We start from the raw sequence: 19,088 nt of genomic DNA on the forward strand, positions 1-19,088 counted from the left end.
CGCTTGCTTTCGTGTGCTTTCGTCCCTCTGCTCGATGCCTCGCGCACGCTCTCGCACCCCGCACACGCGCAGACAAACGCACTCACAGAGAGTCCAAGAGAGGAGTGGCGTCTCTGCCTCGTCTGTCGTCGGAAAGAGGGCAGAACAGGGGGACAACACGAGCTGCTGCAGCATCCGCAGCGACTCTGGCTGGCACGCAGAGGTCGGTGTGCATCACAGCACCCTCTACTAATGTACATCACGCGGGAAACAGAGCGGAGGGGGGTGAAAACAAGCAGACAGACAGTGTGAGCTTCGTGATGACGCTGAACAAAGTCATCCGTGCGCGCACAATTAGCAGTCCCTCTCCGGAACATTGCCAGAGCCCCAGCCCCTAGCCCAGCGTCCTGGGCGCCAGTTTCATCGCTTTCCCCGCTTGCAGGCGCGGGTGGAGAGGGCCTCCTCTTTGAGTCGCTCCACTTCCGCACGATACGGCTCCCACGCATCCAGAAATTCGTCCTCGATAGCGGTAAAGAAGGTGGGCTCGAGCGCACGCAGCTGCTGATAGCGCTGATCCACCATTAGGTACATCAGGGGCGGGCATGCGAACCCGCTGCGCTCAACCTCACCTCCCGGAGCACGGTTTCCGCCATAGTTGCTGCGCTCGCCAGATCTTGCGGCTCGTCGGGCCTCGCCGGACACTGTCAGGGAGCTCGCGAGCGGCACCGTGGTGGCTTCGCGTGCCTCGTATGGCACACGAAACATGTCATCGCCGGGCGGGTACACAGCCATGACGTGATATGCCATTGACGTGTACAGCTGATCCGCGAGTCGCTCCGTTGCTGGAAGAAGCGCGGGTGTCGGCGCCTCAGGATACCATCCAAGAGCGATGGCCCGAGAGAAATATCGCACCGCGCCGGAATACTGGCGGCGGTGATAGGCCCCATTGGCAAGTATGAGAAGAGCTGCTATGACGTGGTGCGGCTGGCACAGCTCTGGCATGTCTGTCGCGTCGCGCCCAGTGGCCGTAGGCATCTCAGCGAGGGCGTCAAGAAACGCGGCGTAGTCAGCAAGAGCCGCCTCCTCATCTTCGCGCTGCAACAAGCTGGAGCGCACACCCTCTTCTTGGCGGTAGCGGTACGCTGCGGCGCGTCGCACTAGCGCCAAGGGCGTGAACCAGTCCGCCGCGGCCGCCTCGCCGTCAGCCTCCGCGGTTGGCCGCCGCACCGGTGGGATAGCGAGGAGCAGCGTGAAGTCACGGATAGCACGCGACCAGTCGTGTAGTTGGTCAGCGTACACGGCACCGCGCGCGAAGAGAGTGGAGCGGCGCTCCGTGATAGTCTGCTGTCGGTCCAGTGCCGCAGAAAGCGCTCGAAGCTCTCCCTGGAGATCACCTTCTGCGCGGCACGCCCGCGCGGTGTCGAGAAAGTAGCCGGCGTGGTCTGGCTTCATCCGCTGAAGGTATCGGAGCAAGTAGCGGGCTAGCGCATAGTCGCCGGCCGCCATCGACCTGCTCACGCTGTCCTCGTAAGACTGAACGTAGTCCACGTCGCGTACCGCCTCACGGTAGTAGGATGAGGCCTGACGACGCAATGCGCGCGCCTCCGCAGCCGCCACTGATGCCACTGACGCCGCCTCCATTTCGGCTACGTAGCCGAGGTAAAAGTACGCATGCGTGACGTAGAAGGCGCATGCGCTGCGCAGCCTCTCGACACTCGAAGGGAAGCCGGCAGCCCACGCTGCGCCAATGAGGGGTGGCAAACACCCGGGCACAGGGTAGGGGTTCTGAACACTCGTGGCACCGACCGCGTGATGCTGCGCAGCGGCCGTGCTCGAGAGCACCTCTTCCGATAAGGCGAGCAGATGCCTCAGCTGCTCTCGGGCCATTTCCGGCAGGCCAGCCTCGGCGGCGCACTTGCCGCTGTGCGCCAGCACCTCCATCGAGGGCGCCGCCATCTTCATGTACTTGGAGTAGTCCTCACACGCCTCGGCGAAGCAGTGGAGCGCCTCGCAGCAAGAGGCACGCAAAAGATAGGTATCTAGGTGGAGTGGGCCAGCGGAGATGCTGGCATCGAACAGCCCACGCGCCTCTGCGTAGCGTCCGCCAATGAGCTCTAACGTCCCCATCCGCCGGAGTACTTCTGCCAGCAAGAAAGACCGCTGCGCGTCCTCGGCGCAGTCGCTGCGGAACTGGGTGATAGCCGCCACAGTCAGCAACCCACGCGACGCGGCATCGTTCTGAAGCACTGTGAGGGCGCGCTGAAGCTGCGAGTTCGCCTCTGTCAGCTTGCCTTCGCTGAAGGCCGCATCCGCTGCGGCCAAGCAGTCCGACACAGCTGTGTTGCAGCTTGCTGCGCCAGAGTCAGCAATGGCGCGAATGCCAGAGGCGCCACTGCCCTGCGCCGCTTTCCGTGAAGCGTACGGGATCCCTTTGGCGCCGCCGTAGCGATCCGAGTAGGCATGGTACAACGGCGGATCATGATGGGAGTACCAGACTGACTGCCAGTACTCCTCTACGAGGAGCCTCGCCTCTCTCTTACGATGTGTTGCGGTAACGGCGGCGTGGGCAGCGCCGGCACATGCGACCAACGGAGGGTCGGCACGCTGCCTTTCACCCGCGCTGCGGCCTCTTGACTGTTCCTTGCCATTGGCCGGTGGTGGAGAGGGTCCGTAGGCTAGTCGAGGCAGGGACTCCATTCTTCGCCGTGAAAAGGCGATACAATGTCGAGAGAATGCGCGCAACTGCACCGTGTTCTCTTTTTTCCTTCAGGACTTCACCACGATATTTACACTGGTGCACGGCCCTGATGTGCTCGGCTGACATGGTAAGGGATGCGGGTACGTAGCCGCAGAGACACGCACGGGGGAAGCAGAGGACACACACACGCACACACGAGTGAGAATACGAAAGGAGGACAGAGCAGGAGGCGACAGTGGTCAGCAAAGGGGGAGTAGAGGAATAAGTCCCGAGTGGAAGTGAGCAGCTGGAGTGAAGAAGAAATACAGGAACGTGCACATACGGCGAATGGCAGGACGCGGATACACCTGTGGACGCTCCGGCCCATAGCGCGAAAACGGAGCCTCGCACGTTGGCACACGTTGATGAACGGTTCACTTTCCGTCCCCGCGGCCCAGATGGCGAAAAAAGAAACGCATAGCAGCCGGAGACGTCTCTGCACACCATCGCACACGTATATAACACCCTGTGGCAACCAAGCGCTGCGCCTCAGATTCTTTACTGGTTCCGTACGCTCACATGGGATACGTCGCACAGACCTCCGACACAAAGAGCGCCTCGTCCCTCGCCTCTTCCATCTCCTTTGACTTTTTTTCGTTTTTGTGGAGGTGAGCTGCTGCTCCCGCGGTACAGTGCAAGGATCGTTCGTGCAAACGGGCACGAGAGGCACAGAGAGAGAGAAACACAGCAGCACGCGCGAGTGTAAAGACAGATATACACTCAAAGATAGAAAAAATAGGCGGCAAAACGAAACGAGAGGTCTAACACCGCCCCTACTGTACATGGAGCAGAGCCCCTTACATCAATCCAGTATCTCCACGCAAGCTTCTCCGCCGCCATCACTCACCTTATGCATACAGCGCACAAGCGGGGGGAGGGACTGCATGGGACTGAAAGCAGCAGTGGCTGTGATGCGTTCCTATGCAGCCGTGACCGCTCTTCCGCCGCTCACTGGTCTCTCCAGTCTTCACTCGACCTCTAGTCCACAGACGGCGCGGACATCAGCAGGGGCAGCATCCTCGGTCGCTGCCATAGGCGCGGCTAGGGAGTCCATCGGCACGGCGCACCTTGTGTCCAACGCGGCGTAGTCTACCCACGTCTTGCCAGCTGCCGCAAACTCTAAGCGGCGCTTCTCAATGAGCCGCTTGCGCTGCCGCTCAAGCACGTCGTCGCTGTCCAGCAGACCCAGTCGAGGGATGAAAGGACCGGTGCTATCATCCACCTTATCCATATCGTCCTCAAAGGTTCCCAGCACCGGTTCGTTGTGATGCCACTCGCCGCGAAGGCACCGCCGGCGGCTTACGTAGTGCCACACGCCGGGGCCCTCGCGCTCGCCGCCCAACCAGTATCCCTCGAACCAGTCACCGTTCTTCTGCCGTAGGACGGCCCAGCCCTCGCACTTATTGTGGCCAAAGTTTCCCTCGATCACGTCCCCATTCGCAAGGTATAATTTACCCAGACCGTGTCGCTCATCCGAGGCAAAATTGCCCTCGTACACCTCTCCGTCGCTGCTCCACTGGGTGCCACGACCGTCGCGCCGCCCGCCAAGCCACTCGCCTTCGTACACGCGGCGATACGGACTCTCTTTGTTGTCGCGTAGGAAAAGGGTACCGTTACCCTCACGCCTGCCGCCGCGAAACTCGCCGCGGTACTTGAAGTTGGACTGAATATGCTCACCGAAGCCATCAAACACATCGCCCTTCCACTGTCCTTCGTACGTGGCCGTCTTGGCAGGGTTGAGGAAAACGACTTTTCGAGTGCTCCGGCCCTCGCCGTCGACACCGCAGGGCGCAGAGGCGTCCTTCAGAGTACCACCACGGTGCTCCTCGCTTCTGTCGGCCCCACCCCACATCTCTAACTTACCCCACAAGGCGATCAACGCTTCCTCTTGCTCCGTGCGGGGGCGGCCCGAGTTGCCAAGGTAGATGAGCTGAAGCACATCCTCCCCACCCATCGCCTTCTCCATGGCGCGCAGCTGCCGCAGCAGTCGCCCACGCTCCGACGGTGTCACCACCGGCACGCAGGCGGCAAGCAGGTGGCGATAAAGCTGCAGGTTCTCCAGCGTCTCGACCGTTTCACTGTAGGACAGAGGGTCTGTGCAGCCCACGACGAAGCACGCCTCATGCCCGCACATGAGCTGTGACATGACTTGGGTGTAGCGGCACTCCATAAAAAACGACTCGCTGCGCTGAATTAGGTGGTGAAGCTGCGCTTGTGTTCGGCATTGTTCTCTCCGCTTGGCGCGGTACGAAAGCGAATGGATCACGGCGGCGTTCAACAGCGTGCTACTCACATTCACCTGGCTGCCTTCCCGCAGAATCTGCTTTGGCGCTCTGTGGGCGCCAACTCTCTCCGGGCCCTTAGTGTGCACAAACGTCACATGCCGCAGCACACACTGCTCGCCAGCGTGCTTGTCTATCGTCATGAGAGAAAGCTGCACAAAGCCGTGCCAGCGGAACTTTCGAGTGTAGCCGCGCCTCACACGACGCTCATTACCTTCGTTCAGAAGCGCCTCGAACGTGTCGAAGTCTTTCACTGGTACCTCTGTTAGATTCGAGAGGTATAGGCGGCCAAAGCCGTCGCGATAGACATCGTGCTTGCGTGCCGCGCCGCTCTCTGCAACACTACCGCCCGCAAGCGCCACATCGTCATCCACGAGATTGTCATGGACACTGTTGCAGTTTGCCTCCCAGTAAGAGAGGCCGACACTGTACTCGAGCATGTCCTCCTGCGCCTCCAGCCGCCGGAAGAGCTCTCGCACGGTATCTTGTATGAGGCCAGACTCGTTCGGGCTGCCGAATAGCGTGTGCGTCTTACCCGTCTCCGCGTAGCCCATGGCAATGCAGTTGGCGCTGAGTCCGCCCATCACCAAGTCGACCATTTCGAGTCCGATGGTGCAAAAAACGTCGTCCTGGCGCGCATTTTGCGGGTAGAAGTAGTCGAAGTCGTACATGAGCCCATCCGGGGCATTTGGGGCGAAGGCAATAAGCTTGTCTTGATCGGTGCGAAGTAGCACTTGTGTCAAGGGGACCTCCTCATCCGATACCGGCCGTTCGCGGACAGCAATGCGCAAGCGCTCGACCACCGGCGGATGAATCATTGATGGTGAGGCGGTGGAGGAGTTCATGGTTAGCTCCGCGACAGCTCCAGAGATTCTTAACGGACACGTTGGCCCGGGAACACCTACAAGCTCGCCAACTGAGGCGTGCCCGCACAGCGTACACAACCTGAGATGGAGGAGGATGGAAGCAGGGGCGAAGACCAAAAAAGGTCGACAAGCGAGCTCCAAACAGGCGTTTGGAAGGAGGGAAGGGCTGGTCTGGGTGACACAGCGTGAGGAGGGGCCGCGACTCGCTTCAAGGGCGAGGCGCGCCAATGGCAAACAACACAGAGAACGGGAATCGATGCGAGTGAAAGCGATTAGGGTGGGCCGCAGAGGCTGGAGATACGACGTAAAGGTAGCACCATGACATACACAGCTGCACACTCATTGTCTTGCACGAAGGGACCTTCTCCCCTTCCTCTCTCTCGCCGCCCTAGTCCTCATGCGCCTGAGCTCCTTTTCGCTCACCTTTCTGTAGCAGGGTGAGTCAGGTGGAGACTCCAGCAGGAAGGCGAATCAGCACAACGGTGGGCGGCAGGAGCACAGTGTAGGGGAGGGGGAAGGGCCGGCGGTAGGATTCTCTCTCATGTTTGACAGAGGCCTCCCCCTGGAGGGTCGTGGCACGGACGGCCCCGGCATCCATATGCGCACCAGGACACAATCAGCCAGGACCACGGAGAGGGGAGGGGTGCGAGAAGACGAAACGTTCGGCCACTGCCCCATGAAGTGGTGCAAGTGTACTCTCCTCGCTTCTCCCTCGTCGCGTTGACTTCTCTTTTTGGTTTTGTGAAGAGACGAAGTACGGACAAAAAAGAAAAGGAAGAAAAAAGGGAAGCAAAGAATCTTCTCCAAGTTGGGACGCAGTACACGTCTGGGCATCTCACCAGGGCAGAGCAAGGGAAACGGTTCAGCCGTCGTGCGGAGTCAATGCGTCATCCAACCCCAGCGGTGGCTGGGGTTATGAGGCGAGGAACGCCGACGCACATGAGGAAAGAGTGAGCCGAAGGGAGACGCAAGAGGGAGGAAAGCAGTAGAGAAAAATATCCATGCTTGCTGTTCAGAGGATGCAGCTACTTGGTTCGCTTACACCCCCCCCGATCTCGTGAAAGAAGCCACGCCCAGGCGTCTGACTCGCTCCCTGATCCGCTCTTTTCTGTATGGCAGTATCGCAACCCCTGAAAACTCGGCCCGAGTTCATCTCCCTACCCCACACTCCTCTTACTTCTTGGGGGCGCTCTTCGGGGCCGGGACGCGCTCCTTCTTCTCCGACATGAACAGCTGCACGTGGCAGGGGCTGCACATGTACGGTGTAATGCGACCATGCGCACGAAACGTGCGGCGGCGCATGCGGGCAGCCTGGTCCACCTGGACGTGCTTGACGACCATCTGGTTGGGGTCAAGACCCTTCTCGATGGCATTGGCCTCGGCGTTCTTGAGCAGTGACATCATCGCGACGACCGACTTGCGCGGCCAGCGGCCCTTCGTCTGGCCCCACTCCTTCGCCTGCGCGGTGCGGCCAATCTTACCATTGTAGCGCTTGAACGGAATGCAGCGGGTCTTGGCGAGCACCTGACGGTACAGCTGCTGGGCCTTGCGTAGCGGCATGCCGTTGATCACATTCGCAGTCTCAAAGGTGTTCTTGAAGTGGCAGCGGAGGTCGCTCACCTTCGCCTTGGCGCTCTTCGACGACACCTGCGGTTTGCGGGAGTAGTGCGTCATCGTCAACAGAGAAGTAGGCTTCTAAACGGAAATGAGCGCAGCGAGTGTGTGAGTGGCAGAAAGGTTCAGAAGGGAGAGGCATAGAGGGATCGTGTACGTGGACATGATTCGGGAAGAGACGCGTGTGAAGCGCGGACAGTGTTTAAAACAAGGGAGAGAGAGGGACACGCAGGAAGTGGATAGATTAAAGCCACGCAGACACGACTAAAACAAGCACGAGTACGGAAGCATGGTAAAAAAAGGCTGTGGAGTGGAGCGCGTTGAGCTCGCCCTGTTGGCAGGCTTTCACCGTCGCGCACTAAATGCGAGAGCTCTCAGGTAGACAGGGGCCACTCACTTCTACAGCAAGCAAGAAACCCGTTCGCCACCGCGCATTCTTTATTCCCGAACTGAGAGCACCAGCAGAGAGGTTGAAGACAACTTTTTTGCTTTTGCGTGTGAAGCCATACACTGCGGCACAGCACGCACACACACACACACAAACGAGCCAGCCTTCGCTCCACCCGGCACGGCACTCGGTCATCCCACCTCGCGCGCAGCAGCGCCAGGCACGCGTCACAGCAGCGCGCCGACACCCAGTCGCCTGAGCACGGCCCCTGCCCTGCACACCGCCTACGCGCCCCCGCGCCCCAGGCCGCCCGCCCGCACAGGCGCCCCCATGATGCCGGCAGCCGCCTGGTGCCGTATCCCCGGGGCGTCGGTCAGGCCCGAAGCGCCAGTGGCCGTGCCGGCGCCCAGCGAGACACGCCCCGGTCACCCCGACCCTTCGCCCACCACATAAACGGTGCAACCGGCTGCGCCATGGCAAGCCGCCTCAGCGCGACCCCGGCGCGCCACCTGGCCGCCGACACACGTAGGCAATACATCGCTCTGCCCGCCCGCCTCCGCTGCGCCGCCGCCACTTCGCCCTGCAGCCACGAGGGGCGCATAGGTCCTTGGCGGGGTGTAGAGAGGGCCGCTTGGCCTTCGCGCAGGGCAGGGTACAGCGCCTCTGAGATGCCACGCGTCGAGCCGCGCATCTACATCGGGGGCGAGGCAGCCTACCGCAAGATAAGAAAGGCGACTGTTGCTCATCGAAGATGCAAGTAGGAGTACACTTGGGTTTACGGGGGACGGAATGCGTATCTCAGCATTATCCCGCACGCCCTCTTGCAGTAGAATGGCCGCATTTTTCTGAGTTGTCCATTCATTGCTTTTTTTCGCATGAATGAGCTTAGCTTGTGGGCTGTGTCTCTGCGTGTCTTTCGCTAGACATGATGGCACTTGTCAACACCAACCGGCACCGTCATGAAGCTGGAGAAGCTGATGCGTGTCTCTGCAGAGGGGGGGCAGAGGAGCCTGCGGGTCCCCTGGGATTCGAAACAAGCGCTGCGAATCGCGGAAATATAGCCTGCCGCACATAGTAGCAGCCTTCACCGCGCCGCTCCACTCCTCGCATCACAGACGGCACTGGCGCCAAGCTCTCACGCAAACCGCACCGGAGACCCACCATCAAACGTATCACGTACCTCTGGCAACAAAAAAAAAGAGCTACGAATCAGAGCGCTGCCACGTGCGCCTGCCTCGCTCAAGGGCATTATGGCGGCGTGCAACCTCAGTCGAGATACTTGACGGAAAAAGAGGCTACGCACAAACCCGAATATGCGGTGATGCCGCTATACGTGGCGTATGCTGCACTAGCCAACACAGCTATCGAACTACTCCCTGGCTGCCGTCCCTGTTGCGGTGACTCTGCCGACGAGGTTGCCGACAAAGGCCTTCATTTTAGGAAATAAAGACCTCGCGATCGGCTGGAGATGATGAACTAGGAGAGGGGCTGAGGTGACAGTGAGGAGGAGGTGCAGTGGCACGAGCATCTTGTTGAGGATGATGGAGAGAACAAACGTCTTCCAGAAGGGCGGGCGCTTCTTCTCGTTCACCGCGACTTCATCAGAGCGCTTCACATCAAAGCCATGGGAGCGGGCGAGACCTATGAGGTCAATGCGAAAGACGTAAAGGCAGGTGAAGATGCACGCTAAGGAGATATTGTGCACGATGAGGTACCACAAGAGCCCGCCTGCACCGTAGGCTGCCAGCCTCTGCTTCAGAGACACAGCCTTCACTCCTGCTTCCTTAGCAACCGCAGCCCCGGCGGTGCCATCCGCGGGGGCACCGGGCGCCGCGGACGAGCGGAAGACCGCCCCCCTTGCGTCCACGCGATAGCCGCTAGATGCGTAGAAACGGGGAAAGCGCGTAACAAAGCCCTCGGGTATATCCCATGTCACCTCCATTGTTTCGATGTTTTGGTAGTACGGCTTCTCAGCGTCTAGTGAGTAGTGCTCTCGCCAGCACACACGTGGATTAGAGGCGGAGAGCGGCTCATCCTCGCTCCACGTTGCCGGGAACTCTTCGCTTGGGCTAACGGCACGACGGGCGAGGTCGACACCGGGCAGCACGGTGGCGCGAGACGCGGGTGCAGGCTCTCCAGACTGTCCCTGCGGACAATTCGCCGTGGAGCTCCAGCGACGTCCCCGCTGCAAAGCCGACAAGGCCACTACGCTCCGTAAGCGGTGCAAAAGCATTACAAAGTGTATTTTTTTTCGTTTCCCGTTCGTCGTGGATCTCTCTCTCTTCCCTCTCCACTCACTTGCAGAGAGTATCTGTGAACTCAAGGGATGACAGAGGATCGCGTGAGAGGTTGAGGGAGGTGGGCGTGGTTGGCTCCCGTCGATTCGCTTCTCCGTCACCTTCCCTGTTTGCTTTTTGGTGTCGCTCCTATTGTTGAGAGCGCACGACGCATTAGCCGTTTCCTTTCTTCACCAACACGATCTGGTGCTCCGTCGCTGTGGCTGCTTGGGCAGTTACTATTGACGTGTTGGATAAGATGAAGGCAGTCCGTGTAGACAGAAAGATGCAAGAGGTGAGAGCGGGACGACTGTTGTGTTGTGAATCCCCTTCCGAAACAGCCTCTCAGGCCTCTTCAGATAGGAGAGCTCTCTGCTTTAGTTGTGATGGTGCGTCTATGCGAATCCTGAGTGTTGAGAGAACGAGAGGTATGTGTGTGCGTATGGGTGCTTGGAAAAGGAGGCACGATAACTCAGCGTTGGACACACACACACACACACACACACACGCACGCACGAAGGAAACGTCACCACTCGATAGATGCACAGCTTGACAAGGGGAGCTGCAGAATCTACCGTGCAAGGCGAAAGGGAAGAACAGTGGAAAAGGAGGATTTCACAAAACGCTGCAGAGGGCGGGGCATCGAGGGCGCCATAGCTTTTCTTCCAGGCGAGGATGGTGACGCCAACCCCGACTTCGACGGCTTGCTCGAAGGAGCTCGAACGAAAAGGGAATGGGGTGCCAGGTCCATGCCCGCCGTGTGCAGCAGATACACGAACTGGGACTAGCATGGCACGCCACCGCACCCCTCTCGAGAGAAAACAGACAGCGGCCTCACCCTTCGCTCCTCCCCTCATCATTACTTGCAGCGCGTGCTGTTGGCCGAGAGCCGCGGCGTGCGCTCACTCCGCATTGATGCCCGCCGCATCTGCGCCGCCCATCACTTAGTTGCTCACTTGGTCTATAAAACTAAAAAATGAGAAAGGAACGGAAAGCAAAGGACTCTCCCCTTCACTGACGAGAACACAGCGAGAAGCCGACGCCATAAACAAAGGGCGAACTAAAAGGGGGTGGCTGTGGCTAAGTCCATCGGGTGTGGTGCATTCGGTCCGTGTGCGCCTTACGCGGCCGCCATCTCGGCGAGCAGCTCGGCATGCTCGTCGGTGGGATCGCGGCTTGGTTCCGTGTCAGCCCACAGGTCGGGCGTGAGGAAGCCGTAGGTCTTGCGCAGGGCATAGAAGGTGGCCATGATCAGGTTGCCATGGGTGCGGGTCTTGCCACGAGAGCTCGTGTACACGTCCTCCACGCCGGCGAACTCGAGGATCTTCTTGGGCACAGGGGCAGCAACGATGCCGGTACCGCGGGGCGCGGGCACGAGGCGGACCGCAACGGAGCCGCACTTGCCGGTCACCTTCATCGGGATCGTGTGGGGCTCACCGATCTTGTTACCCCAGTAGCCGCGGCGCACCGGCACGATGTTGAGCTTGGCCGCGATCATCGAGGCACGAATCGCCAGCGACACCTCCTTGCCGACGCGAGCGCCGATGCCGATATGGCCGTTGCCATCACCAACGACATTGAAGGCCTTGAAGCGGGTACGCTGACCGGCCGATGTGGCCTTCTGCACGGGGTAGATCTTCATCATCTCGTCGCGCAGCTGGCCCTCGGCGATCAGCGTGTCCACGATCTGGTGCTCCTTAATCGGCATCGAGAAGAGAAAGATCTCCTCGAGAGAGGTGACCTTCTGCGCCTTCACGAGGCGGCCCAGCTTGGTGCACGGGACCCACTCCTTCTCCTCACCCGGGCCACCGCGGCCACGGCCACGGCCACCGCGGCCGCCCCGACCGCGGCCGAAGCCGCGCTCAGCACGGGGCGCCTCCACCGCAGGGTTCTCAGCAGTTCGAGCCTCAGTCATCTGGAAACAGCTCTGTGTATAATCGTCAGTGTGCGAACGTGTACGAGAGGGGAGAGCGCGAAGGCGAGGCGGCAAATCCACATATGAGCGTAGACGTACAAAAAAGTTCGGATGACAAGTGCGCCGACAGAGAGAGAGAAAGAGAGTTGTGACAACAACAGGAAATGGGCGAGCCAGAGGTGCCTACATAGCCAAAGTTGTAGACGAAGAAAGGAGTGGCAAACGCGCGCACCGAAACCGAAGCTTCCGCCCATACGCACCTCTGCTTGATGCGGTTCGCAGAGTCCGTCATTGCCTCCCTTGCCCCTCCTCAAATCGAAAAGGTCCGCAGACACGCATAGCGGTCGGGTTACTGTCCCCCCGCTTGATACCGGATTCATCTCTCTGTTCCACCCGAACCTTTCGAAGCCGCTAAAAGCAGAAAAACAGTTCCGCACACCCCAATACTATCTGTCTCAGCTGCCGCCTCTCCTCCTCTGAAAGCTGCGCGTCTAACTCGATCCACCCTCGCTCGCCTCAAGCCGCCGCACTCCGTGCCGTGGTGCCGCGGCGCCCCGCATTGGAGTCTGGACGACTCTGTCGCGCCACTCGGGGCCTCCACTTCGTGTGTCCCGCATCTGTGGCTCGCAGCGCTCACACTTCGTGCACCCTGTGGATCGCCTCACGGCCGCGTGCCTGTGAGCGGAGGGAGGCCGCCCTCATAGCGAAAGCAGGCGGGGTGAAGGCTCTCACGAGGGTACCGTACACCACTGCTAGCGCAGTGCTTGGCGGCACACCATCTGCGCCCCATCCCGCCACGGCGAGTCACCCGCGGCTTCGGGGGCCCGACGTACCAGCAGGCGCCGGTGCGCCACCGGGCGGGGATGCTCTCCTATTGTCCCGCGGGCCCCACATCCCTGTGCCGGCGTCTGCGATGGTGGCCGCCAAGGAGCTCTTGGCGGGGCATGCCGTGCCGCATCGCCTCTCGCCGTTTCGGAGGCGGCGTCGGCCTGACGCCGGACGCATAGATGACGAAGGTGAGAAACAGACAAAGAGGCGCCGCATGAGCAGCCGAAGTCGAGGAAGCTTAGAAGGAGGAGCGCTACTTTCTCCCATCAGCTGCCTTTAACCACGCTGTTGGGGTGGCCGGAGAGGGGCAAGTCCAAGTTGAACGAGCAAGAAGAAGATGCCCTACAGGGAAAGGTAATCCGAAGCCGTGTGCGTGTGCTCGTATGTCTTTGAGGTACACGAAGGAGAAGGAAAACACTGGCCTCCGAATGGAGGGGCCATGGCTGTCATTGGGGCTATGCAAAACGCCCTCACCTTCTTTTGCCTTCAAGTTCGCTGCTGTTGCTCCTGCGGCAGCATGTCTCCCTGCTGAAGTGCGAGTATGTGTAGGAAAGGAAAAAAAAGCTGACATGTGTGCCACCTCCGCTTTCTCGAACGCAAAGGTGACGCCACAGAAAGGATGCAGGATTTTTTCTTTCAAAGTGCAGTGGAGACAGTGCCGGCGCCGATCTTCCGCGTTTCACTGCTTCACTCCTCCTCGTCTCCGCATGGCCATGTAGCCACGCGGGATAAGCAGAAGAGGGTGGAAGCAGAAGAAGCATTTGCAGGAGAAAAGCACAGAAGTCGAAAGCAAGGCGTCGTCTCAGTGCGTATATGATGAGTATCTATCGCCTACCTTACACAAGCACACACACACGCATGCACACGCACACATGCGGAGGTGCGCGCTCATCAACACCAGTCTCTCGAGCAGCGAGGACGTACGCCAGAGTAACGAGTCGCGATAACCTACGTCTTGCCTTCGTTGCGCTCTGTCGGGAAGAAGGTATCTGGGTGAGACCCCAGACGGGAATTTTTGTCCATTGACTCCAGTGCCTTCATATCCTCCGGTGAAAGCTCAAAGTCGAAGATATCGAAATTCTCTTTGATGCGCTCCTCGTGGCTGGATTTGGGAATGACGATGACACCGAGCTGCACGAGCCAGCGGATAATGACCTGCGCTGGAGACTTCTTGTGCTTTGCCGCCAGCTCCGTGAGCTGAGGTTCTTTCAGCAGCATACCCTTACCCAGCGGGCGCCATGCCGTCACAGCGATGTTTTTCTCACTGCAGTACGCGTGCAGCGCCTTCTGCTGGAAGAAGGGGTGCATCTCTACTTGATTCACCATCGGCGGCACACTGCAGTTCGCCAGCAGATCATCGAGGTGATGCGGCTCGAAGTTGGACACGCCAATCGCGCGAACCTTCTTCATCTCGTACAGCTTCTCGAAGGCACGCCACGTCTCGATATACGAGCGATTCGGGCCCGGCCAGTGAACGAGGTACAGATCTACATATTCCACCCCAAGCGCCTGGCGACTCCGCTCAAATGCGGCCATAGCATTGTCGTAGCCATGGTCGCAGTTCCACAGCTTCGTCGTGACGAAAATATCAGAGCGCGGCACGCCGCACTCACGAATGCCCTTGCCAACGCCGCCTTCATTGTTGTAAAAGTCAGCGGTGTCGATGTGACGGTAGCCAGCGTTGATAGCCCACTTGACGTTTAGCACCACCTCGTCGCCATCCTTCGCTTCCCATGTCCCGATACCGAGCTGGGGTACCTGCACCCCATTGCTCAGGGTCACGTACGTGCACTTACCAGCCATGGCGACGCGTTTGAGAAGCGGATATGCGGCTGGTTAAGAGTTGCCTTTTCGTTGGGACAGAGCCAGAAGACTACACACACGTATAGAGAAGAACGGAGAAAAACGGTCGGCGTGTGTTCGACGTCGGATATGAGGTTCCCCCGCTGCTGTCAGTGTTGAGCACGTTAGTCGCACCTCGGTGGCTCTTTCGGGGCGTTTTGCTGTGACGCGCCCTCCTGTCAGTGTGGCTTCAGCGTCCCTAATCGAAAAGGGATGAGAGAACGCGAAAATCAATAAAACGGGTCTGACTAAAAGAGAGAAAGAGGGCGGGGGAAGACACAGATGAGAAGGTCGGACGAAGGAAAAAAAAAAGAAACGGCATCCGTGAGTGCACCTGATGGAGGCAAAGGCATCCTAAAAGATAGGTGCGACCGTGTGTCGCCCCTCTGTGAAGGCCCTCTGGCAAATCGGGAGTTTCGAGGAAGGATTTGCCTCTCTCTTGGCTGCCTACGTGCCAATAGAGGGCATACCCAAAACACGGCACACAGGCAGGTGGAGGGCACCAATGCCCTAGATGAAGCGCACGCGCACGCCTGCATCCTTCTCGTGATCTGCGTGCTTATCCTGCAACTGTTCGGCTTCCGTTTTGTAGCTGATCTTGCTGCGGCTTTGCAGGCAAAGGGCACTGAAGCATACCGAGCAAGGGGAATGCACGAGGGGGGTGGGTGGTATGTGGCCGTGCGTGTGTGTGCGCGCATTGGTGCACCCACGCAGGCAGCTGCTTCTCTCATCTGCCCCCCCCCCTCAAAGCATTCCAGGCGAAATGGTCGCCTCTCGGCTCAGTAAGAAGACTGAACATGGCTCTACATCTTTCTGGTCACACGCGCCACAGCGCAGATGGACTATAAACGCAGCGTCACGGTCGTGGCCCCCCGTTACACACTGCTCTGCTGCGTGGCATATCGCATGCGCCGCGGAAACAGAAGTCGCTCCATCTGCTCAAAGAAGTTGCTGGCGAAAGTAGATGCATGAAACTGCGGCTGAAAGCCGCTATCCACGTGCAGCAGTGACGGGCAAGCCTTGACCAAATCGAGTAGGAGCGGCACAACATCAGCCTCTCGGCCTGCCATCCCGCGTGCCCAGAGGGAGAGGAACTGTAGCGAAGGTGCTGCAGTGGTCTTCACAAAATCCACCCATTCACTAAGCGCCGTCACCGTTGGCGCCTCTATGTCACCAAGCAGCAAACACGTGAGCTGCTCCGCCACAGCAGCCGGCAGCACCGGGTTCTGCGCGGCACCAGCGTAGGGGGTAGTCAAGCCAGTAGCAGTGCAGTTGAGCCGCCGCATTGTGACCGGCAGGTATTCCAACGCAGCAGCCATGGCACTTGAGCCGAGCAGCGGATTCTCCTCCACCGACAGCTCCTCGAGCAGCGTGAAGTGTTGCAAGAGTAATCCCAGCGCCGCACCATCCGCCTCGGAGGAGAGTTCGTTGCGAGCCAAGTGTAGGATCCGTACGGTCGGGCTGTAGGACGCATTCATCGGCGGCAGAGCCTCCGACCAAGCCTGCAGGTGACGAAGTTGTAAGCCCACATGAGAGAGCGAGAGTGAGGTCAGCTGGCCACATACAGCGGCCAGAGCCGCCACCTCCTCCTGCCACAGGCAAGCGGTTACGTCGTTGTGGTCCATGTTGAGGTTGCGTAGTGCGCTGCCCGGTCGCGCCGCAGTCAACCATAGCTCACACAGGTACGAGTGCGCGTGCTTCTGCTGCTCATACGCTTCGTCGATACCGAGATGGTTCCCCTCCAGGTTCAGAGTAACCACGGAAGTGTTTTGGCGCAGCGCCTCGGCTACCGCCCGCACGTCATCGGGGCTCAGGTGGCAGTACCCTATGTCCAGGTGGCGAAGAGCGCGGTTCGCCGACAACATTTCGGCGAACTCAGCGAATTCTGGAGAGATTGCCACGCCGTCCTCTAGCTGCGCGTGTTTCTTCATCGGTGCACAGGATCCGATCGGGTTGTGGCGCAAGCACAATGTCTCCAGCACACTGTTTGTTTTGAGCACCCCTGCCAGAGCCTGTATTCCTTTTCGGCTGATGCTGCAGCTGCCCAAATCGACTACGCAGATGGTGTCTATGCCTTTCTTCGTGAGTGCAACAGGTGTGTGCGGCAGTGCCTGCGTGATCCACTCTTGCCATTCTTTTTGCTCCTCAGGGGCGAGGCCACTAGGGGTATCGTCGTCACAATCACTGTCCGACATCGGGCCCTCATCAAGACTGCCGCTGCTAGGTGGCCGCTCCACATTTGTGAGCAACACCGGCGGCGCCTCCTTGGCGTACTCATCCTCCTCGTCTGGGTCCGATAGCGCTGCGGAAATGCTCGTTCTGTGAGCATTGGTGAGAGCCAATGTATCACTCCGCGCCTTCCGTAGTAGCGCCCGCCACGCCCTCTTCTCCCCTCTCACGACAGCACTGCGGGCGGCACCGAGACTCTCCGAAAACTCGTCCCGCAAGGCGCCGATAGATTCTTGGCGCTGCGCCACCTCGTCCTCTGACAGCGGCACTTCGTCGCGCAGCGCGCAAGCAAGCTGCTTGCACCCGCGGTCGCCGACCTGGTTGCCACGCAACACCAGTGTCTCTAGTCGCGACCAGCCACTTCGGCGGCTGCAGTAGGCTTCTTTTTTCTGCTGCCTCTCAAAGGCTCGACGATTAGCTAGGGGGACGTTGATAGCGGTAATCACATTCTGCAGCTCTCGACAGTATTCGTGGGCGAGCCTGCTACGCTCCTGGACCTCACTGTGAACAAGTTCCTTTAGCAGCTGCTGCACACGCTTCTGCTGGGCCTGCCACTCCTGTTTTCCTTTCGACTCACGTTGCCTCTGAGCCTCAGATTTTTGATCAGCGTCCTCTTCCTCCTCTTCCTCAGAGCCGTCCTCTTCGTCATCGCTCTCTGTCTCCCCCTCCTCCCTTTCATTCTCGCTTGCATCATATTGGCTCCTGTCGCTCTCGCTGGAATCAGGTGGTAGAGTAGCATCAGCATCATCGTCGCTGGCGCCCTCATCCTCAGTCAGAGCGGTGTTGCTATCGTCGGGATCGACCTCACTGACGAACACATCTTCAAGCCGCCCCTCAAGGGACCACCCTGTGGCCTCCTCAGCATCCTCATCCAATTCTTCAGGTAACAACTTGGTGTCTGACTCCACGATGGCGCTAATGAGCGAAACAACAAAAGTGGGATCTAAGTTCGCGTTAGCGAGGTTCAGCGACGTGAGAAATTTGTTCATCTTCACAGTATTGCAGAATGAGGCAGTGATTCCTTCCCTGTCTGCGTCTTCAGAACCGATGCCAAGGTTGCTCCGCTCGAAATTGAGGCGCTTTATCTCCGATGTATTCACTGCCTCCATCAGCTCAGTGGCACTATTCGCTAGCGCGCAGCCGACGAGAGACAATTCCTCCAGTTTTGGCGCGGCGACCAGAAACTCGGCAAGGGCATTTTCGGCGGATGCCGCAGATGCGCCACACACGACTAGCCCGCTCAGCTGCTCCATCACTGCCTTGCTGCTCATAAGTGAGTCCACAATCTCACTGAGCGATGCAACAGTATCAAGGGACGGCAAAACGACAAGCTTTGCCACTGAATCAGGGTCAGAAAGTTCTTCACCTCCACCTGAACGGCGAGCCAAGAGAGACAAAAAGGCGTCCAAAGCGTCAGAGGTAATCGCGAGCTTCGATGCACTCATGCGTGTTAACCCGATCGCTGCTAGATCAAGGCACACCGTCTCATCCCCCGTCAGCGCCGAATCCTCGGGGAATGGCAACGCGACTCCGAATTGTCGAGGCCACAAGGAGCGATTTACATTGGAGCACACAATAGCTGGGTCGAATCGATGAAATCGACGCTGAAACGAAGCCATCAGCGCCCCGGCAACCCGATTTGCAGACACACTGTTGTTGGCGGCGACAGAAGCGCCCCTCTTGGCTGAGAGAAAGTCACCTCTGGCATCGTCACCGTGCGCCCAGGGGCCTACCGTCTTTGAGCTTGGTGAACTTACCACCAAGAAATGTGAATTTGACGAAGGGCACCAAGACCGCTCGGCCATTCTCCCCGACTCTCTCGAGAGGAGAGGAGTATGTGAAAACAAAAAGGTGGTTGGGTCCCCAACAAACGTTGCGCTGGCTCTTTAGAGCTCCGCTGTCACTCTCATCCACACCGCCGCGTATGCAGCTTCCGATGGCCATCGGCAGGTACAGATATGCACCCACCATAATACAGAACGATAAAAAAAGAATGAAAACAATGAAGGAGCGATAATGAGTAGACGATGAGAGCCGCAAGCCCAGCTTTACAAGACATTCGATCCTTGTCCACCTGCATTTCATCACCTGCGCCTGCGCTGCACATATCTTATGCTTTTCTTCCGGGTTCT

The 19,088-nt window shown here is 59.1% G+C and overlaps 7 protein-coding genes across 7 annotated transcripts; all 7 read right to left on the bottom strand.

The window, feature by feature from the left end:
- Positions 1 to 399: 399 nt before the first annotated feature.
- Positions 400 to 2,676, bottom strand: LSCM1_01679 (uncharacterized protein; the record flags this gene model as incomplete). Its single annotated transcript, XM_067319279.1, has 1 exon — positions 400 to 2,676. One exon carries the CDS (start codon positions 2,674 to 2,676, stop codon positions 400 to 402), a length of 2,277 nt encoding a protein of 758 aa, XP_067175828.1.
- Positions 2,677 to 3,683: 1,007 nt separating this feature from the next.
- Positions 3,684 to 5,843, bottom strand: LSCM1_01680 (uncharacterized protein; the record flags this gene model as incomplete). The annotated part of the gene is made up of 1 exon (XM_067319280.1): positions 3,684 to 5,843. The coding sequence occupies one exon, from the start codon at positions 5,841 to 5,843 to the stop codon at positions 3,684 to 3,686; it is 2,160 nt and encodes a 719-aa protein (XP_067175829.1).
- Positions 5,844 to 7,037: 1,194 nt separating this feature from the next.
- LSCM1_01681 (uncharacterized protein) lies at positions 7,038 to 7,538 on the bottom strand (the record flags this gene model as incomplete). The annotated part of the gene is made up of 1 exon (XM_067319281.1): positions 7,038 to 7,538. One exon carries the CDS (start codon positions 7,536 to 7,538, stop codon positions 7,038 to 7,040), a length of 501 nt encoding a protein of 166 aa, XP_067175830.1.
- Positions 7,539 to 9,235: 1,697 nt separating this feature from the next.
- LSCM1_01682 (uncharacterized protein) lies at positions 9,236 to 10,099 on the bottom strand (the record flags this gene model as incomplete). The annotated part of the gene is made up of 1 exon (XM_067319282.1): positions 9,236 to 10,099. The coding sequence occupies one exon, from the start codon at positions 10,097 to 10,099 to the stop codon at positions 9,236 to 9,238; it is 864 nt and encodes a 287-aa protein (XP_067175831.1).
- Positions 10,100 to 11,262: 1,163 nt separating this feature from the next.
- On the bottom strand, positions 11,263 to 12,057 carry LSCM1_01683 (uncharacterized protein; the record flags this gene model as incomplete). The annotated part of the gene is made up of 1 exon (XM_067319283.1): positions 11,263 to 12,057. The coding sequence occupies one exon, from the start codon at positions 12,055 to 12,057 to the stop codon at positions 11,263 to 11,265; it is 795 nt and encodes a 264-aa protein (XP_067175832.1).
- Positions 12,058 to 13,833: 1,776 nt separating this feature from the next.
- LSCM1_01684 (uncharacterized protein) lies at positions 13,834 to 14,688 on the bottom strand (the record flags this gene model as incomplete). Its single annotated transcript, XM_067319284.1, has 1 exon — positions 13,834 to 14,688. One exon carries the CDS (start codon positions 14,686 to 14,688, stop codon positions 13,834 to 13,836), a length of 855 nt encoding a protein of 284 aa, XP_067175833.1.
- A 914-nt stretch (positions 14,689 to 15,602) lies between these two features.
- Positions 15,603 to 18,761, bottom strand: LSCM1_01685 (uncharacterized protein; the record flags this gene model as incomplete). Its single annotated transcript, XM_067319285.1, has 1 exon — positions 15,603 to 18,761. One exon carries the CDS (start codon positions 18,759 to 18,761, stop codon positions 15,603 to 15,605), a length of 3,159 nt encoding a protein of 1,052 aa, XP_067175834.1.
- Positions 18,762 to 19,088: the final 327 nt, after the last annotated feature.

This window comes from Leishmania martiniquensis, chromosome 32 (genome assembly GCF_017916325.1).
Source record: "Leishmania martiniquensis isolate LSCM1 chromosome 32, whole genome shotgun sequence".
Classification (NCBI taxonomy): domain Eukaryota; phylum Euglenozoa; class Kinetoplastea; order Trypanosomatida; family Trypanosomatidae; genus Leishmania; species Leishmania martiniquensis.